The 24,961-nt window shown below is 35.6% G+C and overlaps 1 protein-coding gene across 2 annotated transcripts in view; it reads left to right on the forward strand.

Annotated features, from left to right (window-relative positions):
- The window catches only part of TBC1D22A (TBC1 domain family member 22A), a 165,135-nt gene that overhangs the window by 66,660 nt on the left and 73,514 nt on the right, over nucleotides 1-24,961 (forward strand). For both annotated transcript variants that reach the window (XM_082076234.1, XM_082076235.1), the window contains exon 10: nucleotides 10,142-10,217. In XM_082076234.1, coding sequence (XP_081932360.1) covers nucleotides 10,142-10,217 — 76 coding nt within the window. The remainder of the gene's footprint in view (nucleotides 1-10,141; nucleotides 10,218-24,961) is intronic.

Raw genomic sequence — 24,961 nt, forward strand, 5'->3', positions numbered from 1 at the left:
GTTCCAGATTCTTTATTTTGATTGCATTTTTTGATAGATACTTCTTTCCTTACGGTACTTGGCCTTATTAAAAGTGCCTTGACATATTCTTGCCTGTGATCTATGTTTTACTATGAATGTTTCATTGGTTACGGCATGCTGGCTAAAACATATTGTGAACTTAATCTTGTAATGGAATTAATTTTAACAAAATTGTGATAAAATCGTGTCGACAGAAGTCTTTAACTTCTTTGAAGGTATTTTAAGTGTACTGGTTAAAAGTCAAATTAGAAGCTCTATGTTTTGTGCAGCACTGCTGAAAAGCATAGTCATGCTGATTCCCATTAAAAAATGCTGCTTTGCTTGTTTCAGTTTCTCAGAACTAATATATTTTAAAATATTTGACCACATATCAAAAGTACGTGAGAACGTATAAAGGAAAAAAAAGTGAGAGCTTGAAATCTATTTGAAAGGAAGAAATCCAGGTAAAGAAACCTCTTTGTGGAATACCTTCTGTCTCAGTTTTCCTGCTTTTTTTTTTTTTTTTTTCCCCAAGAAAAGGAATTTCAGAGATCACATCGTTTCTCCTTAAAATTCTGTTTTCATACAAAACCATGGAGTACTGATAAACAAAATATTCAAACTAATTCTAGTGGAATTAAACTGCATCAATGAAAATTTAAGCTCTTATATAAATAGAATGGTTATCAATTTGATGTATTCAAGGATGCACTCATCTATCAAAAGCAGGCTTGCAAGATTATGCTGGTGGTGTGACTAATGATGTTACAGTTAATTCAGTGCAACTGCAGAGTACTACTGAAATGAAAGGGTTTACTTGCTTTTTTTCTTCTCTTCTGATTTTTTGGTTTACTTCTGTGTTGATGCCCCGGTCTTGTCAGATAGAGGAGTCATGTAGTTGCAGGTTGAGTTGACTGGGAGAACTAACCCAGCAAGAAATTAGCTCATTGAAGATAAGAGAATAAATAACCAAAACCGACCAAACATTAGAGAAATAAATATTATTTTACGGAAGGGATGCCATCCAGAAGAACCTGGACAGCCTCAAGGAGTGGGCCCATGCAAATCTCATGAAGTTCAAGAAGACCAAGTACAACAATTATGGTCCCGTTATGAATTTTTTTACTAATATGAGCTAGATACATTTTGTGTGTGTGTTTTTCATTTTCCAACACATGAGAGTGTAATGGAAAAATGATTGGTTTTGTATCCCTTTATTATTCTTAACAGAAAACTAATTTATTTTCCAGACTGTCTCATTTTCTTGACTCCAGAATTGTCAAAGGTGTTATTAAGAAATATCTATTTATTGGTTGAATTTTGATACACATCGTATCTATTATTTCTTCCTTCCTCACTCATGTTACTTCCATCCCTTCTTTGTCTAATGTTACTCTGTGTGTTTTATAATAGCACATCTTTGAACCAAAGGAACCTATGGAATAAAAAGCCTGTGTTGGCATTGAGCAGCATGGCTATCGCTTCCTGACAGGCTTACAGTTTTTAGCCTAGAGAAGAAATAAAAAACTTGGTCAAATTATCTGTTGCTTTAACAGATTCACTCATGCTGGTTTTTGGTGATCTGGGTGTTTCTATGCAAGTATGTCTTCGGTTCTAATTACAGAGAGGTTGTAGAGTCTTTATCTTTGGAGTTGGAATCCCTTAAGTAGCTTGGCCCAGGTCGCCCTGCTTTGGGCAGGGGTTGGGTTTAGATGTTCTCCAGAGGTCCCTGCCAACCTCAGCGATTTCCCCACTGAGTGCTGAGTGGGAGAACCACTTCCCTTCCTCTCCTGGCCCCGGAGGCGGCCGGTCACCCTTGCTGCCAGGCCAGGCCGCCGGCTCACGCTGAGCTCGCTGTTGTGGAGACTTTCCCGCCCTTTTCCACAGGGCTCCTCCCCAGCCAGTGCATCTCCAGCCTGTATTCTTGCTGATTTATAAAAACCTATTTCTGAGGGTTTATGTGGCCATGTGCAAAATATGTCTCAATAAGACCACCATTCTTGATTAATTTCAGCACATTAGTGGATAATTTCGCATTTGTAATCTATATTTTGGTGGATTCCTATTGTGAATAAGAATCATGTATTCCTAGGGTTTTTTTTTTTTTATTGCTAGTTAATTTCCAAAATGATTTTGTATTGCATTACAAGTAGAACAATCAAAACATAAAATATTTCAGATGTCAGTTTACTGTGCTTGTGATAAAGCTGGTTGTCATTAGAACACTCCTAAACTGTTGATGACAGATGAGTATTTTTGCATTTTCACCTGTAGGAATAATGACCGTGCACATGGGTAAACTACAACTTATCCCACAGTATTTTTTCCACTTAATTAAGTAGACATTCCCATATATCTGTCATAATTAGCTTTTTTTATTATTAAATCATTCTTTATAACATTTTCTTCAGCTGAGTCCTGTTAACGTTCAAGTAAAAAGTTCATGCTGATCTATGCCACCTGAAACTGTAATGTTTCTATATAGAGTATAACTCTTAATTTTAACTTCAAGTATAATGGTAATAAAATAACCAAAGGGGAAATATATGCATTTCATAATGATCTAACCAGATGTATGAAAAATAGCAATAAAATATTAAAACCATTATTTATCAGGGCCTGGGAATTTTTAGATTAAAAGGGAGATAGTTAATTTTCAGGGTTGTGAATACACTGAGGTATAGGTTGTTGCAAAAGTAATTCCGGTTTTGGATGGTGAGTTTTTAACCATTATAACTAGGATCAAACACGTCTTTATCAATCAAAAGAGGAGCCATTACAATCAACACATCTTTGCCAACAAGAAATGTTTGTTTATTCCTGTAGCATAAAAATCGGTGCTTCAGGATTTGATGAACTCTTGGAAAGCATCTTCTGCATCCTGCTGGTTGTGGAAGTGTTTGCCTTGCAATAGGTAGTCAAGATGCCTGAAGAAATGGTAGTTGGTTGGCAAGAGGTCAGGTGAATATGGCGGATGAGGCAAAACCTGGCAGCCCAATTAGGAAAAATTTTCTGAATACTTATAAAAAAATAGTATTCTGTGTTTTAGATGGAATATACTGTGCTATTGGTATATGTTTCAGAATAAAAATATTTCATCTTCTACCTAAAATTTACAGCATCAGCTTTTGGGCTTTTAAGTATCTATATTTATGATTTCCAGCTCTTATCCAGGTTTGAACTGTTGTTTGACCTACACCATAATCCAAAAATATACCCGTAGCAATTTTATTGCTACTTTAACAGTATCAGTAATTTATGAGACATCCAATTGTGTAAAACGGAGGTTTGATTACATAGCCCAGTAGAAGATTTGGTCTTTGGTTCTGAGACTACGGATACTATTATAACAGGAGAATGAGTACCTACTTTTTGATAACAGGATGGAAAAAGCAAAATCTTATATAGAAAAAAGTAAGATACTGCTTTTCATGTAGAAAATTTTGGAGTGCAATTACCTGTAAATCTCTTTCCTACTGCTTAGGAAACTTTACGTTTTCAAAAGTCAGGCTTAATAATTACAAAGGTTGAAAGATCTTTTATTTTAAAGGAAGTGTCTTGAACATGCTATGGAATACATGCAAACAGCATGCTCTGGCACACTTGCGTGTTTGTTCTGCTGCATGCATGCTCTCTTTCTCTCCAGAACTGCATTTAAGATTGAATTTACATTGTGGTTTCCAGCTTCAAGAAACGTTTTGGGTAAACTGTGCCTATTATTGCGAGTATTAATATACATGTTGGCTCTCATCATTAAGTGCTGTGCTTTCCTCCCACCTGCCCTCGCCTGTTCTGATAACTTTGAGAGCAAGGTGAACCAAGATCTTTAATAGGGGTTTGCTTAGAGTATTCACAAACATGTGAATGAAGTAATTAAATGAGTTCAAAAAAATAAAGTGGAGAAGGTCCCTTTCTGACATAATGAGAAGAATATACAACTTCAGGGAACTTTTTTTTTTTCAGTTGTTTATTGTTCATATGATAATGTATTTTCACATACCTAAACTGATGTAGAGGAATTCTTAAATATACATCAATAGAGAAAATCATCATCTGGGTAGGCTATATACCGATTGCTTATTAATTCTTTACACGTAAAAGGTCTGATCTGATTGACAAAACCTTATTACAAACAAACAAGCAACACGACTTGTGAAAACTTTCTTTTTGTTTCTGTAAATGGTTCTGATATTTTCATCGGTACATTGTTGGTGAACAGCCTGAGTGACCTGAAAAGATGAGAGTCACTGTGCCTATACTTGTGCTTGGCTGCAGTCATTCTTGTCAAATTATTGACTGGTTTTTTTTTAAGTTTGGCTGGCTCTGTTTCTGCTTCATAGTATAAAAGGTGATTTCCTTTTTCAATTTTCTTCTTCTCTTGAAGTTATCTCATCATCACCTATTGAAAGAAAAAGTTGCAGGGCTTTGTTTAGCTAAGTCCTGCCAAGTCTGAATTTTCAAAATAAAATATATTCCTGATACAATTATTATATATATATATATATTGTGTATTAAGTAGTGCAGTAGGGTTCTTTATCATTCATAAGGCGTTGTTTCCCCAAAGTTCTTAGCTTAGAGTGCTGCAAATTTGTTTCATTTTCTGGCCCTGGGAGACAATTTTTAATACTCTGAAATTCCTTCTGTATATTTTTAAATAATATAAATCAGTGTGGAAGGGCAAATGATCTAAAATGTTTAAGTACCTCATGTGTAGATAAGTAACGTTGTGTTTTGAAACTTGAAAATATTTCCTAAGGAATGAGTAGACAAAGTAATATAGTATGTTTTCATTTGTGTGTAAATATGTAAAGTGTATATATGTGTGTGTGTGTGTATATTTATTTATTTATTTATACACACAGTTGGATATATATGTATATATATTGCTTATACTTACAAATTTATCGTATATGTAATTAATAATACATGTGTTATTATGTTTATGTATAATACTCAGTATGTATTTGATTCCTTCTGTATATACTTACAGCTGTCTTTGTACTTATACACCAGATGGCATTCACAAATGCTGTTTACGTTCTTTTTTCCCATGTGTAATTGAAATAATTGAAGAAGCCAGAAAGTAAGGTTTTCAGATTTATTACGGACTCATCATTACAAAGTACCCGTAGTCTTGTGGAAGAAATTTAAAATTAAAATAACATGAAGATATGTTGAGCTTACTGAAGAGTTGCTTTGGAAGTACATTTAATATGCACTTAAAAAGCATCTGGGTTCTTTTTAGCACTCCATTGTGAGTTAGTAATATTTTGAATAGATAGCTGTCAGTACTGTGGGTGTGTATGGTGTTTAGTAATGGAGTATATTTGTGACTAATAACAATCTCATTGATGTATATTATATATATTAGAAGTGGATGTTGTCTACCTTGACTTCAGCAAGTCTTTTGACACTTTCTCTCGCAACATCCTGATAGGGAAGCTCAGGAAGTGTCGGCTGGATGAATGCACGGTGAGATGGATCATGAACTGGATGGATGGCAGAGCTCAGAGAGTTGTGATCAATGGTGCAGAGTCTGGTTGGAGGCCTGTAGTTAGTGGGGTTCCTCAGTATTAGGTCCAGTCCTATTCAACCTGGAGACCATCTAAACCCAACCTCTGCCCAAAGCAGGGCGACCTGGGCCAAGCTGCTTGGCCGTGCTCAGTCAGGATTTGAACCTGATGAAATTCAACAAGGACAAGTGTAGGGTCCTACACCTGGGGAGGAATAACCCCAGGCACCAGTTCAGGTTAGGGGCGGACCTGCTGGAAAAAGCAGCGCTGCCGAGAAGGACTTGGAAGTTCTGGTTGACAACAGGTTGACCATGAGTCAACAATATGCTCTTGTCTCTGAGAAGGCCAGTGGTATCCTGGGGTGCATTAGGAAAAGTGTGGCCAGCAGGTTGAGGGAGGTTCTCCTCCCCCTCTACTCTGCCCTGGTGAGACCACATCTGGAGTACTGTGTCCCATTCTGGGCTCCCCAGTTTAAGAAGGACAAGGAATTACTGGAGGGAGTACAGTGGTGGGCAATGAAGATGCTGAGGGGTCTGGAGCATCTTTTTTATGAGGAGAGACTGAGAGAGCTGTTTCTGTTCAGTGTGGAGAAGAGAAGGCTGAGAGGGGATCTTATCAGTTTTTATAAATATCTCAAGAGTGGGTGTCTAGAGGATGGAACCAGACTCCTTTCAGTGGTGCCCAATGATAGGATGAGGGGCAGTGGGCACAGACTGAAGCACAGGAGGTTCCATCCCAATATGAGGAGAAATGTCTCTACTTTGAGGGTGCCAGAGCCCTGGAACAGGCTGCCCAGAGAGGTTGTGGAGTCTCCTCTGGAGACATTCAAATCCCACTTGGACACATTCCTATGTGAGCTGCTCTGGGTGAACCTGCTTTAGCAGGTGGGTTGGACTAGATGATCTCCAGAGGTCCCTTCCAACCCAAACCATTCTGTGATTCTGTGATATATGGTTAAAAATACTTGAATCTGCTTTGATATTTTGTTGCTGATAGACAAATAAAAAGTGCTATCAATATATGGTGTTGAAACTCCAACATTTGTAGGATATAAAGAATGCAAGTAGGACCATCTTTAGTTCACTCAATAACAGAAAATGTTACTTTAGGACTTATTTTTCAAGGTAAATACATTTCCAAATTTTATTTTACTGACAGCATTCAGAATGGAGCTAGCAAAATGGATGGGAGATGATACCCAGTGGCTAAACATGCTTTTAGAAACTGTAATCCATTTTCCCTTTCCCTTTCCCTCCTTTCTTTTTGTCATTATCAGAGGATAGTCCCAGTTAATTGTTCAGTGCATTTTTTTCTTTATTCTCACTTTCTATTCAAGTTTCTTCCACTTAGAATTTCTCTAACCCTTAAAAACTGCAAGGAATTACCTAATGTGGGTTTTTTTTTTTCATGTTTAGTGAGGGCTATAATGGAAATATTTTATTTCAAATTGCAATGATTATTTTTTGAGAAGTCTTGCCAGATGTAGTTGTAGTTGCAGTACAGTGAGGTAGTTTTACTAGCCCCCACAGAATAAGTACAGACTACTAACACAAAGACTGAAGCAAGTTTTGAGCCCTTGTGACATTATAAAGTCTTAACCTTCTGTTCTGTAAGGTGAAACTAATTACATGTTGGAGTCTGAACTAGATATTATAACCATTCAGCTGTGAAGTAGGTTAGCGTAGTTCACTGAAAGTATGTTGGAAGCTGAGCAGAATGTCAAGGAATTTAGATATTGCAGCCAATGCGTGAATTTTTTATGTTTATCATAGATTCTGTAGTGTATTCAGGCATACTTTACTTACTAGAATACTTACTAGAAAGTGTCAAGAACAGTGGTTAGAAGTACAGGGTGTTTTATGTTAAGTGTTTGCTGTTGAGGCAAGACAGTCCTGTTCTCAATTACTTAAGATTTTTCAGAATTTGTCTTTTGCTGAATTTCAGTGGTCAAAGTTACACAAGGAGTAGATGAGGAAATACAACAAATATTTGCAGATCTGCTTTGGAAGGGGAGCTAGAAGAGCTTGCAAGTAAAGTTGAGTCAGATTTTAAAGCTGCTGTTGCCAAATAAATTGCATGATAGAGGAATCAAAATCTTAACTACTGTACTTCTACATTTCATTGAGAAATAATTTATGAATTGGCATGTTTTTTTCTTTAACAGTGTTACTAGCTTTTTCCTCCACCTATAAGCACAAAAGAAGCAAGAATAGTAGATAACAGAATACTTTTTATGTTTACAAAGTCTTTCTCACAGTTTCACAAACTGCGGAAAGTCAATTACAAGTGTCATAAGAGGGAACACGTACAGCATGGTTTAATGAGAGGACTGGGGAGCCAACAAAGAAAGATCTTCCCGGTTAGATGAGTCAGCACAAGAGTGACTCCCAGCTGTGTTCATTGCAGATGAAATAATGAACAGCAAAATAAATGGATAGGCAAAAGATCAAATATAATGAAGAGCAAACTTACTTGTTTTCAAATCCAAGATGGCAGTTTTGGGTTGTATTTTTCGATGTGTACAGAGTAAATGATGGTGTGAGAGAGAAGACAGTGTCAGATTCATAGATAACTGTCGGGAGCTGAATGACCCAGGGAGATACTAATGATCAAAGTAGTTGTGTTTTAGCTCCGTCTTGGCTTTCAGTGTTAAATACGTGAAGATACTTTTGCAGTGGATCCGTTATAGATTAAATAATTGTGTACCATATTGCTATACTTTGAGTACAGTACTACTTCTAGAAATACCAGTTAACTTTCTTTATACACTATTTCATTTATTTATTTATTTAAAGATTTGAGAAAAAATTGAATACAGTTTTCATTGTTAGAGTAAGTTCTGTAAAGGAAATGAATATACTATTTCCTATAGAAGCTTTATCCTGGATATGGATCATGACTAATACAAGAGTGTGTCAGACTTGTATAAAAGGTAGTATCCCAGTGCATGGAATAGTTCCCCTGTCCCCAAAATAAGTTTATAGTAGATTTGAATTCTATGGAAGACTTTCCGTTCTTTTAATTTTGATGCTTTGTTGCACTACTGAGGATACTCGTGTTCTATTTGAGAGACAACGCCAACAAGATGAAATGGTTGCCTATTTTAGTTGGTGATTCCTGTGGAAAACTCCAAAATTCAGAGAATTGTCCTTGCTTCCTAATCAATGCTGTTTTGGTTTATACATTGATTTCTAATGTTGAATACTGTAAAAGTGCTACTGCTAGGTCAGGAGAGAACTTTGCAATAATTTTTGAAATAGTTACTACTGTGGTCAGTTACAAGTGATCAGACCACATAATAGACTTTTTGATACAGTAAATCTGTGTTGTTGGCTTATGTACTATAACAAAAAGAATTATCAGAGCATAATTTTCCCTTGTGAACTTTTAGTTTTTACACCTTATGGCAGTTTTATACAACTTGAAGAATAAATTTCATAAAACAAATGAAAATTTTCAAAAATGTAGATATAGTCAAGAAAGTAAAAATAGCCTTTTTACAAAAAGAAATATCTCTCAAGATACATAAAAATGCATTGCTATTAATCCCTTTAGTGCCATGTTAAAATTTGAAATCAAGAAAAATTATAGTCTAACATCAGTGAAAAATTTTAGGGTGATTTTTTGAACAGTTGTTCAGCTCTCCAATTGATTTTCATAAAGGAATTATTCAAACAAAGCAGTTGATACAAAAAATCTTTTACCCTGGTCTTCTGTGTGTGTGGTGGTTACATGAAAACAATTTTACACAGCAACTTTCTTTTAAAATATATATTGGTACTTTTCTTTTCTTGAATCTCTCTATATAGAAAACCATAACAAAATAAGCTGTGTAGAGGGACTGTCGACTAAATATTCAGAAACACTGCTGTGTATTTAAATAATATCTCTATTTAAAAAGGTTTATCACTTTGGGGTTACAGTGGAGATACCTTTCTCATTATTTCAAACTATAGTCTGTAATATAGAGCTGCAATCCAAAAATAAAAAATGCAGTTAATACATTGAAACAAATACGTGCAAATACCATGGCATTTTATCTATATAGCTTGTGTGTTAGATTGATTAATGATATTAACTATAACCTTGGGTTCAGAACAGTCATGACACCATTGAAATAGACTTTTGATTTCTTATGCTGCTGGAAGGTATCATTATGAACTTCTAAAGATCAAATTCTTGTCCTGTCACTGATTAGGGTCTAAATTGTCATATTTCTTACATCATTTGTGATGAAATTATAAATTTATGAGGAAAAAAAAAATCGCCCTAAAAAAATCTCTAGCGTGGCACATTTTGGCATTTAAGATGACAGCCTTTTAAAGCTACTTGGACTTCTGCAATAAAGATGTAACTTCAGGGGCATTAGATTAGCAAGTAGAGAGCAATTGGTGCAGTAGTAGCTAATAGGGTATGTATACTGTTAGAGAGATGGACTCGAAGTAGAACTACACAATGTGATGATTTACTACTTAACTGTAGAAGCAGACCTAGACAATATAAAAACAAAACACAAACACCTTAAGAAAACACAGAAAAATACATGGGTTGAGATAAGTAATTGACGGAAAATAAACTTTTTTTTCCCCCACCCACAAACTTATACTTCTATGTGGTCTCTTCTTCAGGATAACTACACATTTGCACAGCCAGGAATTCAGAAGAAAGTGAAAATGTTAGAAGAACTTGTTAGTCGGATTGATGGTAAGTCTTAAAAGTTAACGTGATTTCTAACTAGTGTTTTACTGAAAGCGTTTATTTAAAATGTTTGGAAGAAGTCAAGCCAGCGTCGCTGCAGTTACCTACAGTGGTGGGTGACATCGCCTGCCTCAGATGAGGTGTCACACTCAATCAGCTTGTGACACACTGGCCTTTGCAAGTTCACTGTCCTGTAGCGTTTAAAAGAAAGCCACTAGAGCATGAACCACTTTCATTACTTTTTATTAAGGCAATATAATCAAAATTCAATGGCAATTTCTTTGCAGCAGAGTAATGACCACGTACAAAAGGCAGCCAGTATTCATTTCACATTAAACTCGATGATTGTTGTAATTCGGGCAAGTCACAATGGTTGTTTATGGTTGTCCTTCGGCACTGTGTTTTGTGCCTTTGTGCATCATTTTGCTATCTGGAATGCCTGAATAATTTCTCTGTGGAATCCAATTAATTATGAACTCTGGAAATAACATCTTTAATATTACAGATAAATTACAGTGTGTGCAGGGGTAATTTTAGATTATGCTTTCATGTTTTAGCAGGGCACTTTGAAATATTCTCTACCTTCATCCTTAAAATAATTCCCTTCATGAAATGCTGACTGTCAGATTGCTAGAGCAGAGTTTAATTAAATGAAATGCAAGAGATAATGCTTGCCCATTCTAAACATACTCTCTTGATAGTTTGTTAAATTAATGAACAGAGCATTAAAAAAATCTTGCCAAGCAGAACCAGGCATATATTTGTGACACTAGCCTTTCAATGATGAGACAGAAAAATATTTCTCGTGTAGCTTAATATTTGATAATCTTCTTGGAAAGATTAATTCCATCTTTTCATTACACGTACTGTGAGTTTTTCTTGTGCCAGTGCTTACTATAGCAGATTTTTGTTTGGCCTGCATGCGTTTACATCTGGAGTATTGGATAACGCTCTTTGTGCCCTTTTAGAATGTTACAGTATTTTTAAGGATCAAAAACTAACGGCAGGAGAGGAATGTTTATGTAAGATTATCGGTGTGAATGTATGTAAAACTTTTTGTTGTAGATGTATTTTTTTGCTTAAAATGTAAATGAACATGAAAAATAGAAGGGGATACTTCTGTATATATGGTAGTAAAAATATATATTAAAATATTTTAAAGCAGTGTATTATTACTTTGAAAATAATCTTAACTGCTTGCAGTGTGACTTTTTATGTCGTTTTATGCCTATATCAATATTAGTGTTTACGATTCAATAATTTATAGAAGCAATTGATAGTATACTAAATGAAGTGCATAATTATAATGCCTATAAATAGACTTATTGAAGTTATCAATTAACATTTGTATAAACAGATTCTTTAACCAAGTTTTTAAAATGGAAAATCCCATATTGATAATCAACCTTATTGTTTTGTTTAATTAAAGTATTAATTGTAATACAATGTAGTATTGTTTAGATTCTAAGAAAGAAATGCTGAAGTCTTATTTGTACCTTCAGTTTGTTAGGGATATTGTTAAATAACTTTTCTCAATGGTTAGGTTTGGGAAGCATTATTTTTAAGGATTTACACTTAAATTGAAAAAAAAGACAGTTGTAGCAAATAAATGTGTTTTCTTAAACTATCCTTTACAAGACATTGTAACTGAAAGTGTGTGTTCCCTATTTTTATCTGATTTAAAATAATTTTGTGAGGTCTTTATAGGACTGTATGCAATAAGATGTTGTTGAAGTAGTCCTGCATCAAAAGCTGTATTTGTTTATTTGTTTTTCTGTATGTGGATCAAATTTTTCCTTCAATGTTTTTTGATCAAAATTGTATAGTATTTAATAAAGGAGGCAACCAATACAATATATATTTTACTTTGAACTCTACTTCGTGGCAGATTGTGTATCAGTGTCTGTGACTGCAGATAACTGCCAAGTTTTTGAAAAAGTTGAGATGGTCACTGCACAACACCTTTCTACGCTAGAATTTTTTTCTGGTAGTTTTTAGTAGACATCATGAGTGTTTGCTGGTTAATGTTGATTTTTCAGACTGTCCTAAATACTTCCAAAGTAACATCTTGGATTAATCTTAACTCTGGATTGTTTACATGGCTGAGTAGGAGAAGTTGGTTTCCTTGTTTTGAGCGATGTGGTTGGAGAAAGCAAAGGAAAATCTTGATGTTAAGGAACTGATCATCTTATAGCAGGTGTATTTTACAGTGTGTGGTGTCCATATGACATACCTGTACCGTATGTAGAAAAGATGATAAAAATAATGCGGATTATAATGCTTCAGAGTGAGAGAAATCTCATTACATGTGTTTCATTGTAGAAAGTATGACATGTTTTAAAAAGCTGTCATTGCTGTTTGAAAAGGAAGCCAGTAGGATTTCGATGTAATTGACATTGTGGAAACCTAGAACTCTGTATGTTGAATGGGGCTGCTGGAAGCCAGCGTTCCAAACATCTACTCTCTTCTCTCTGTCTAAGGGGACAGAACCAACTTAGATCAGCCTGTGCACAGTCTTGCCCTGTTGAGCTTTGGGTAACTGCAGGGATGGGGATTCTGCAGCCTCCCTGGGTATGGCTGTTCAAGGCTTTGACTACTGTCATTGTGAAATTATTTTTTTATATAAATAGTTAGAGTTTTTCCTTGAACCGATGTTCTCTGCCTTTTTTTTTTTTTTTTTTAATCTCTGTGTACATATAAAAAGAAACTGACTCCATGTTCTGTAAACCCTTCCATTAGATAGCTGCAGTTGTTAATAGACTTTTCAAGGCTGAACAAATCCATTTGTCAGCCTCCTTTCATGTATAAAGTGCTCCAGCTGCCTAACTACCTTGGGTGCCCTCCACTGGACTTGCTCTTGTATGTCCGTGTCCCAGAACCAGACATAATGCTGTAGACATGGTCTCACAAGTTGTGAATACAGAGTAAGAATCACTTCTCCCGGCCTGTTGGCTTCTCACTTGCTTAGAAAGCCCAGTATAATGTTGACTTGCCTTTCTTCAAAGACACGCTGTTGACTTGGGTACAGCCTGGTGCCCACCAGGAACCTCGAGTCCTTCTTGGCAGAGCTGCTTTCCAGCCAGTTGGTGCCTGGTCAGTGCTGCTGAATGAGGCTGATCCATCCCAGATACAGGACATTGGCTTCTCCTGAACTTCAGGAGGTTGCTATCAGCCATGACTTCAGCCTGCCAAGATCCCTCCAAATAGTAGCCTGGACTTTCAGGATGTCAATCACTCCTTCCAATCTGGCATCATCCACAAACACAGATTCCACTTTATGCCATCATTAACTGTTAATGAAGGTCTTGCATAGTGCTGGCCCTGGTATTGAGCTCTGAGGAATGCCATTCATAATTAGCTGTCAATTGGACTTCATACTGCTGATCACAACCCTTGTAATTCAGTGGTCTAGTTAAAGTTTTGGATTTTTCAAGATTCTTAAGGCTGCTCTTTTTGTCTAGAAGACTGTCCTCTCAATTACTTTCTTTTGCCAGAAAAATATATCCAAGTACACATAAGAATAAAATAAAGTTTTAGTTGTTAAATAGGCAATAGTGAATGGGTACTCCTATGATTTCATAAACTTCTGGATGTCTCAGTTAGTGGATCCTGACCTCATTGGCTTTTTGATGGAATCACAATATAATCTGATTAAACTATGTTATTGTGCTTTACTCTTCTCCATTTCTTTTTGTGTTTGTGTTTTTATTTATATTACTGGGTCTGCTATACTGTAGCTAAAGGGAAGTGTATAGTTGATATGAATTCAGTAACTTTGTTTTTAAAAAGGAAATCTCACAATCTATATTTACTGTAAATATCCTAAGTGCTAATTAAGGTTACTGTGGAAGAAAATAATATTCCTGTTGCTACTATGTCGCATTATTTTCTTGATGCTGCTTAACTGCATGTTGAAGAGAATCTTAACATCGTAAGTAGCTGCGTGAATAGATGAAGCTTGTACAGCTTGTTTGCTAATAGTAATGGATTACCGGTGTATGAAAAGTGATGCTCGCCCTTTGGAAAGCATTAATGGATGATGTTAGTGATTCGAAGCAACCTTCAGTAACCCAGCCTCGTGGATCACAGCTCTTCTCAAAGTAACTGTCCTTGTGTGTACGCTGCAGAACATTGCAGTAGACTTCAAGCAGCACAGTTACTCTGTTAATTTAATCATAATCTCAGTCTGCTTGAACTCCAGAAAATAATTTTGATGAATCATGAGTTTAATAGAATTTTTGAGTTTGTTAATTGAACGTTGTTATAGACCAGATGGAATTTGAAGATAAGGCATTATTCAGTCTCATTTATCTCCTTGTCATCATCATCATTCAGATTGTTCTAGGAATTATACAAAAATATTGAAAGGGAGGATCAATAGATATCTCAATAATATAAGGAATTTGTTACAACTAATTACCTTTGCTGTTTCTGTAATGTCAGTAGAGCTTTTCTGCTCTAAGATTATGAACCATCTCTCATGGTTTGTAAAAGGTCATGTCCACGTGGCATACCGTCTTCCACTTTTGCTTCATTTAGGCTTGAAAGCAAAGAAATGTGGTGTAGCAATACCAAAATTAATTCAGGATTTGTGTTTCCAGAATTTACAAATGTGTACATTGGTTGGTTTCATGCTTGGGAGAGTCTCAAGTTCTTCAGTTTTTTGTAAGACATCTGGTAATTACATTAGAGTTTGAGGTAGCTGTTTGGAGAAGGCTGAGTATTTGTAGCCAAAAGTGGTTTTGGGTTTCCGTAAACATTGATAAAAATGTGAAAATGTGTGGCATTTTCCCTAAATCAGCAAGAAGGCAGTTTTAGAAGCCTATTATAGGTTTATTTGTTTTAATGTCAGCTTCTCATTAGCATTACAATAAACTACAAAAGCAGATTGGTAACTCAATATAAATATTCTGCGTCTTCTGTGAGGGTTTTTTCTATGTCTTTTATAGAAAAACTCCTAAAGTTTGCATCAGTGTTCTGCACACCCTGATCTGTGCTTATGTTTTCTTGTAGTTAAGTAAATTGTGTGTTATTAGTGTTTCAGACTCTCGTACCAGTGATCACCGTCTTATTGTAGAATTGGCCTTTGGATTTTAGTAACGAAGTAGAAAAATAAAAATGCAGAGAATTACTACAATAAAGAAAAAAAAAAAGAAAAAGCTAAAAGCTCTTACTGTTGCTGTATATATTTTACCCCTTTTCTTTTGAAAATTGAAGTAGTGGAAATATGTGGAAGAACATGGAGTGCTGCATTTTGACATTTCCATGAGAAAGTTTATTTAGAATTCAGCTATATTTTCCAAAGGCACAACAATGTTTCAGTATTTCTGCTGTGTCCACTGTGAATGCATGTTCTGGTCATCTGTTTTGGAGGGTTACTACATATATTCTTACATATCATATTTTTAATTAGGACAAGTTCTGGTTTATTTCCAGTTTAATATGGTAAAAAAAAAAAAATCTACCTTTTTCAAGAGAAAAGGAAGGTATTTTGAGTGCAAAATTAAAGTTGTTATATTTGAATTATTTAAAAGAATGTTTGCTTTATTAAATACTACATAGTATTGTTTTGGAAAATGTTCTTACTTCTGCTTAGGTGCAGTTAAAATGTTCTTTCACCTTTTCAAAAACTTATGTTAAGGATTTTGCAAGTCCTATTTCTTTTTATTGCTGCCATATTGTAAATGTGTTTGTTTCATTCACTTCAAATAAAACACAAACTAGATAATGTGTTTTGGTTTAGTATTCTGAACAAATTAATCTTGGCTACACTAATCACACTTTACTTATTTCTGTCTTGGGTTACAAATGTAATGTCTGCAGTTCTTTAAATAATGTCACAAGTAAGGACTTACATTAAAGTACTTCCATGTTATGGCCTTAAATGTGTAGTTTGCATGTATTTTAGCTATTTATGCACATAGAAATTTGAAATATTAATCGATTGTATGTATTTATATGTGTTGTGGGTATACATGTGGAAATCAAGTTTTAAAGTTGTTTTTGTTTTATATGTATTTTTGTTTATCCACAGTGAAAGAGCTTATTTAATTGAATCATTTTGTGTACTTCTCATGCTTTGAAATATTTGCTGTGGATGTGTCTAAGAGGTTCGTTGATATAATTCTTAGTATTTATGTATCTTGTGGTTTCTTATTTAATTGGAGATGTTTATAAAACATCCTTCATTAGAATCAGATTAGTGCTGCTGTAATGATTCTTTTTAATGCCTGACTGGTTTTTTTTCTGGGCTGCTGAATTTTTAAATGTCCCCACTCCACTTGGAATTCCTACAGTTACTCCTCTGAGTGCTGAGTTGGTGTGTGATATTCAGCAGGTTCTTGTCCCAAGAGTTAAAAAAGCCTATTCCCATAAAACTGTCCAACGCTTTAAACACAAATATTTCATGGTTATGCTCAGAACGGAGTTTCATTTGATGAGTTAAACCCAAAAAGTACTTACAGATAACTGTTAAGTAGATTTGATACTTCCATAGTTGCTCAAGGACATTCAGTTTCTGTCCTGATTGAACTTTTTAACCTGCAGAGAAAAATTGGTTTGCTTTTATGTTTAGGAAAATCTGAATCTCAAAAAGGCAAAATATCAACCAAGGCTAATATGTTTTCTTATTAAGCAACTAACTGTTTTTTAATAAGAACTCACAGAAAAGGTGATTTGTTCAATATAACATGATAGATAAATATTAAGTAATTTGCTTTTTAATCTGAATCTTGGGTATTCATACAATGAACTGAAGATGAAACTGTGGTAATAGGTGACAATTGATCAATCTTTGTTACATATTCAATCATGCTAATGATTTTTTTTAAATATGGTTAAAGAATGCTTAATTGTATGTGCAAAATTATGTTCCTGTTTAATTATATTGTAAAGCATTTTACTGACACCTATAATTTTGAACTAGGATTGCATTGAATTATCTGGAAAAAAGAACTCTAATTGTTATAGTTCAAGGTATTATTTAACCATGCAGAAGCATTTTGAATTGGAAATGGAAATAGAATTTATTTAGATGGTACTGCTGCTGTTGAAAATTAGTGATTAATAAGGACCACCTGTGTTGGTCCATCTTATATGTCAGCTTGATGCTGAAGTGATTAAAAATCTCGCAAACATTTCATAATTGTTTTAATTTGTGCCGTAAAACTATTTTTCATTTTAACCAAGCCATTTTATTAGCTCACCAGTAGTTATTTTTTATCTGGTTTTATGGTTGCAATTACTGTATTGTACTTTAATCCACTCTTAAGTGCTGTTCACTGGACATTATAATTATTTAATATGTCTTTTAAATCATGTTTTTGTGTTTTACCATGGAGGTTGTATTTGTGTTCCAGTACAGAGTTCAGAAATTTTAGCGAGGGTTGAGACTGACCGTAAAATCATTTGTAAATTCCTGACCTCTGTAAACACTTTAACTTTTAAATAGCCAAGATTTACTATTTTTGTGGCAAAGTAAAAACCAAAAAAAAGGAAGTTTAATGTGACGGTGAATTTAAAAAAATACTTGGCATAAACCCTGTTATGAATGCACACATTTATGATTTAGAAAAAGAGGCTGTGGAAGTCCAGTGAATACTATCTGGCAGTACAAGTGTCCCATCAAATGTATTTCTCACTCTTTATTGTACTTTGAATATTAAGTTAGAATTCCACCTGGAAACACAGGCCATATTTTTAAGTTTTAGCTAGAATGGTAGATCTTCCTTGATTGCTGCTGACTGTTATTCCTAATAGTTTCTTCCATTTTGCACTGGGTACCACAGAGTTGTTACGTGCGTTTGATTCCCTGAGGCAACCAGGTCTTCCCCCCTTCCCTCCCTTCATCAGTATTTTCTTATTTTGCTTTGGGATCTATGTCTTGGACTTTTTAGTATTGGAGTATCAGCTGTGTCTTTTGTGTGTAAAGAAGTTATTTCTCAGTTATAGCTACTAGCTGTGCATTTAGTGAGCTAAATTCAAATAGATCATTGTCTCTAAATTGTAGGCCATGAGGAGAGTATAATTTGGTGATACTTCTGTGTTTGTGCCAGTCATACTTTTTCATATTTTTAAAATGCTTTTATTATATTTCTTACAATGGATGATGTTAGCCAGGTACAAAAAGCAAACTAATTCTGGAACAAGGTATAATCAGCATGTAAATCTTTTATTCAGATCCTTGCTATTACTTGAAGCAGAATTGTGTATCATAATGACATCTTGTCTTCAAGTGCACATTTATGATCTTTTGAATGTCTTTTTCAGTCATCAGGAACTTCTGTTATTAATGTATATTAATAAAAATTAATATACATAATTAATAATACCTCATTGCTAAGGTGTAGTCTTGACAGAGTTACTTTTGTTCAGACTTTCATTAGTTCAGATTGGGAGGTTGTAAACCTTACTCTGTGTCTGGCAGCATGTGGTGTTGAGATTTTGCTCTAAACTCTTACCTTTGTCTCTCATAAACATACTGGATTTGAAGAATGTAGAAATGATCTAGGAAGAGATTTGCTTTTGATAAGTAGGGTATTTTAAAAGAAAGCAGTCATTTACTGATAACAAAGTTCCTTCTTTTAGACAGCAAGTTTCAGTAGGTGAGAGCTATAATTTGAAGGAAATGGCAATGTTTAAAGGATCTAGGTGTAGCAGAAAAGATTTCAACTTTTTTTTACTGTCTTGACTGAATGGACAGTACAGATGAACTGGTGGTGGATATGTTGGTTATGGAGTCCCTAACTGAATGAATGCAGCTGCATGAACTGCTGCATGTTAATCAACAGTCTGTGAATCTGGACTGGAGCAAAAAGTGCTGCAAGATGATGGAAGACGAGCATGGGTGACCATAGCCATACGAGGGTTGACGCGATCGAAGGGATGCTTGTTCTCTACAGAGATCTGGGAGCTTGCAGGCAATAGTTAGGAAACCCAGTTTTGTCAAATGTTTGTGAACCTTTAGCAGTCACAGCTTTTCAGGAGGTTCTGGTCTCATGAATGCAGGATGCAGGGACAACCCTTGTGGGTAACACTGTTTCTAGTAAGCAGTGTTCCTCTAGGTTATGTAGTTTTTTTGTGTTATAGTACTGTCTTTTTTAATAGCCACCCACACTTTTAGGAAATTCGGCTAAGTCGAAATAAATGCTTACTGTAGTACTGCATTACAGAGAAGAAAATCTAGTGGTTGGTTGCTTTGCACAGTAAGGGAAACAGTACTAAAGTTTTGTAGATGAAACTGGTACTTGGAAGCTGTCAGTCAAATATCAGGTCACAGCATTATGAAAAAACTGGAAAAGATATGTTACTTTACACTGTTCACTTAGATTGTACATAACATCTCATACTTGTAATGGACTGGGCCATGAAAACTTTTCTGTAGTGAAGAATTTGTAAGATTGCACAAGGAGGGAAACATCATTGTTGCCTACTCAACATCACACAAATTGTTACAGTGCAGTTTACTGGTTTTAATCAAATGATCCAACAAATTCCAGGCTTGCAAGCACATCCCTTGTGAATGGAGATTAAACCATTGCATGGTAGTGTATTGGAGAAATCTGATCAACCATGAGGTAATGAATTGTCAAACATTGTAATATTTTGACTATTTGCCAGAGGACATTTTAAAAGTTTAAATATGGATTTGCTATAACCTATGTTATGAAGCTTCATTATCACCATTGACTGACAAATTGAGAGAGTTAAGTAATAAATAATTTCTTATTACATTTGACCTAATATGGGAAGAAAGGTATCTGGATTCTAAATTCAACTGGTTAAATTATTTTCAAAACTACTTCCTAAGGAAAAAAAGATCTGCAGCTGAAAACTTGCTGGATTTGTATCTTTTTTACTGATGGAGAGAAAACAGGAGGAGAAACTTGAATCATACTGTCTATTAATCAGTTTTTTAAAAGGTGTCTGGAAATATGTTAACCTGAATTTAACAGCAAGATTGCCTTATTATGTGTACCTGTGTTATTATTGTGAAGTTTATAGAAAGTTTCTAGATTACAATGTTTATTGATTTGCAATGTCAGTTGTTTTTGAAAATACCAAGGTGACTAATTAAAAACTGAGATAATTAGACAGTGGAAATTCTCATCTCTAGTAGATATGGAAATTGTTTTCTGAAGTGTATCAGTGATTCACCCCATTTGCTTTCTTCAGCTTGTCTTCTGTTATGTTAGTCTCTGAATTAGTCTGGAATGCTTGCCTTTGTAGGCATGGTCGAGAAAGAAGAAAATCCTGCTATAGTGCCACTGGAAAATAGGAGCGCGAGCTTATTTCTTTAGCACATTTTTGTACATTAAGCAGCAATGTACAAATGTCACTCCACATGTAAATGGCAGTGCCAATAGGCCTCTGTGGCAAAGGTTGGCTCCATTATTTTGCTGTTCATTTTGGATTGGTACCAGATGAGTTATCCTTGTAGCTGTTGTACTCATTTCAAGAATAATTGTGTAGCTCTTCTTGAGAATACACACTTTTCTTCCTTTTGTTGAACTACAAGGCCTGTTTATCAGAGATTTGTTAAAAATTATCTGAAATGCAGTTAAGCTACAATTAATGCTTTTTATATCTACAATGAAATATGTATAAAGTTTTGATAAAATGAAGTTAAAAATGACGTGCCCAGGGTATGAAACACAAGTAAAAACCAAACTTTAGACAGTTTTGACACTTTTGAAAATCATTTAAAGTCCAACGTCAGAAAAAATTGCTAGGCTTGATGGGAATCTTTAAGTCAACACCAAAAGGCTAATATTCTGAAGTAAAAAGTAATGCAGATGGATGCCATGGAACCACGCTCTGCCACTGTAATTTGGCAATTCACACATAATTTTACTATTATTTTGCTGTTACTCTTAACTTCTATGTACACTTTCCTAAACGCTTATTTTGTCAGTATCCCCAGACAGGACAGCAGTGCAGTTGTGCTTTAGGACAAGTTACTTCCGTCCTCAGCCATGGCTTTAGTTTGTGATACTATAGTCACATACTACTTTAATTCTGAAATCAATAACACAGCATGAGGAGCTGACGTTAAACATTGCCAGTAAATATTTTATAAGTTTAGGTCATTCTGCCCTAAGAAGCATCTGTTTACAGTGACTAAATGCAGTCATTCACACTAATATATCCAAGAAGTGTATTTATTAAAATTATAAATAGTTATTAATACTTTTTATGTACAGAGTACATATTATTGGCAGTATGCTACTTTGGAATGCATCTATATAATGTATTTTCTAATCAGAAGACTTGCTTCCCCCAAACTTTATATATAGATCTATTGAAAGTAGTGGGAAACTTATTAAATGTAGTTTATCTTTCTTTTGAATTTTGATAATAGAACCTTTTTAAAAACTGTAAAATAATTTTACTATCAGAAACTTCAGTAGAACTATTTTTTTTTAGAACATACTTTCTGAAAGCTGACAGTAATTATATATCTTGCTTGTTCATTGCACACATGTGCTTATTTTCACTGAAATGGAAAATTTAAATTTAGATTATGACTGTCCAAATTACCTTTATCAGCAAAATAGCCTCTACTCACGATTACTTACAAAGTAGGAAGAATTAGCTTTTTTTAGTCGATGCATCTTCCATTCTAGTCTTGCATCAATTGTATATAATGCACAGAGGTTAGTCTATTTTTCAACTTGTTTAGACTGGAAAGCAAGTTTCAAGAAATTCATTATGCCTATTAACAACTGTAGTTGAAATTTCACAACTAGCACAATTTATTGTTCTTCATTATATAGTTTCAATGGCTGCAAGCAACCAAATGAAATTTGTTTCTGCAATGTGAAGAACAAAAACGTTTGTGAGTTACTAACTTCAGTTAGATATAAAACTGACTTTTTTCCATCCTGCTTGATGTAGTGGGTTGTGTAATTATCATAGTCTGCAATATAGGTATCTAAATGGGATATTTAAAAAATAAATTTAACATAGTATCTCACTGCGGTATATTTAACTTGCAGCTAAATTTGTTGAGAGCAAAGGCAGATACACGGTAATAATTCTGTACTTGTCTTGAAAAACTAACCCAACAATGGCACGCCGGGTGAAAACCCAGCTGAAGGGCAGGGCTCAGAGCGTTGCAGCAAATGAGGCTACATCTGGCTGGCGACTGGTCACCGGTAGTGTTCCTCAGGGTACAGTTCTACAGCTGGTTCTGTTCAATACTTTTATCAATGTTTTGAATGCAGGAGGTAAATGCACCATTAGCAGGTTTGCTGATGATACCAAAGTGGGAGGTGCTGTTGACTCTCTTAGGGGATGAGAGGCCTTGCAAAGGGATCTGCATAGATTGGAGCATGGGCAATCATCAGTGATTTATTGAACATTTGAAAATGTAACAAGTCCAAGTGCTGGATTCTGCATCTGTAACTCCAGGTGCAAGTATAATTTGGGAGAGGAGTGGCTGGAGAGCAGCCCTGCGGAAAAGGGTCTGGGGGTACTGGTTGGCAGCAGATCAGTAGGAGTCAGCGGTGTGTGCCCTGGTAGCCAAGAGGGCAAACTGCACCCTGACGTGCATCAAACACAACACAACCAGCTCCTCAAAAGAGATGTTTTTCCCACTGCATTTGGCATTGGTGCAGCCTCACCTTGAACACTGTGTGCAGTGTTGGGCCCCACAATTTAAGAAGGGTGTGAAGGTCCTTAAAGGTATCCAGAGGAGGGCAACAAATCTGGTGAAAGGACTGGAAGAAATGTTCTATGAGGAGTGGCAAAGGACTTCAAACTTGCCTAGTTTGCAGAAAAGGAGGCTGAGGGATGACCCCATTGCTCTCTACAGCATCCTGAGTAAGGAAAGTGGGGAGGGAGGTGCTGAGCTCCTCTCCCTAGTATCCAGTGATAGGACACATGGAAATGGTTCCAATTTGCTCCACGAGAGGTTTAGACTGGACATTTAGGAAGCATTTATTTACCAAGAGGGTGATCAAACACCAGAACAGGCTTCCTAGAGAGGTGGTCAGTGCCTCAAGCCTGTCAGTGTTTAGGAGCTATTTAGACAATGCTTTAATTTTTGGTCAGTCCTGAATTGGTCAGGCAGTTGGACTAGATGATCATTGTAGGTCCCTTCCAGCTGAGGTTTCTGTGCTATTCCATTCCGTCCCATTCCATTGCAGCTGTTTAGAAGTTAGAGGCATGCAAGGCCTCTGTGTAGAAAATGAAAATACAGAGGCTTCTGAAGCTTGCACTATGTTCAAAATGTGGACTTCTACATATAAACTGCCCTCTTTCTTTTTTAAGCCTCTTTCTCTAAGGTTGCAGAACATAGGTGATTACCATATTTGTCTTCTCCTTCCAAAAACTTTTCAAGGTGAGCACTTGCTTAATCAACATTTTACAGAGGGAGAAAGGTCTTCACTGTGCAGAATTCCATTACTTTTATAAAGCACATTTCTCGATTATTTGCCCTGAGGAAGGGCTGCAGAGTAAGCCCAACAGATAGCTGCTGTGTTTGGAGTGCTGACTGGACACTTGTACAGGTTGCTCACTTTACGCAGATCTCAGCCCAAGCCTGGAGATTGACCGTCATCTCTCCCCCAGCTGAGGCAGCTGATGAGCCTTGCTGAAAGCCTGGGAGAGAAGGTGGTGAAGGTGATGGGAGGATATTGGGTTTGTAGAGTTTTAGTCCCAGGCTCTTGGGACTGGAAGGCTGAAACTATTATGGGCAGTAGAAGATCCATTATAAAGTTCTCATGTGTTGTTAGAAATATCAACAATATGTAGGCATGGCATACATTAGTAATGCTGTCATACTTCTCCTGTACACTTAATGACAGAGAAGGAGAGGGATTATCCAGGACATGATGAGGTGACTTAAAAGAGCATGAGATCATTACCTCTCCACCCTCATTCTCTACCTTTTTACATCCCACAGTAGCAGTTCGATAGATTGTATAGCAGAAGTGTCTAATTACCTGGTTAGTCCTATACATAGAAATGAAATTAATAATTTAAAAACTCACACATCTTTATGTAGAGCTACAACTTTTTAAAGTTCCCAGGAAAAGTAACAGATAGTTTTAAGATGTGCATAAACAGTTTTGTATATTTTTCTATATATATTACAGAAGTATATGACTTTAGGAACATGGATTCCAGGTCTGCTGAAGAGTGCTTTATCCACAGATATACAGAGGCTGAGAAGTGCTGTGCAGAAATACCAGTGCTTTATGCATTTCCATGGGTATTTCTTTTTAGACACCATTGGAGATAACCTTTGGACCTTTGGTGTAATGTGTTGTGACTGGTCTAATTTTTAAAAAAGCTCCCTATTGATAGTTTGGAAGATCACCATGTACTCGTTGTCTTTGCTAATAATAAACCTCTGTGAATGTGGATGAAGGATGACGTGGATAGCAAAATTTCTCAGAAATGAATTTGTATAAAGACAGACAATGGGAATGTCTTATTTAGGTTTTAACAAAGACTTATTGTCATACATAACATCCAAAATAAGACATTAGCATTTCTGCAGTAGCTGTCATTTACGCCATACCATTGTCATACTTGAGCCTGTGAGCTAAAACCTGTTAACTGAATGTCTCTGATCCTTTTTGGAGGAAATTCTGCTATAGCATACAAAAGCAATGTAGTAGGTTAGTTCTGTTGGCTCTAGCAATAACCCATGCAAGTGATTATCACAGCTTTCAAATAGGAAATGTGCTACAGTAAGCATAGTGCAAGTGAGTACTGATGTAGAAACCATTGATTTTTACTGT

The sequence above is a fragment of the Streptopelia decaocto genome, assembly GCF_964273445.1.
Source record: "Streptopelia decaocto genome assembly, chromosome: 1".
NCBI lineage: Eukaryota > Metazoa > Chordata > Aves > Columbiformes > Columbidae > Streptopelia > Streptopelia decaocto.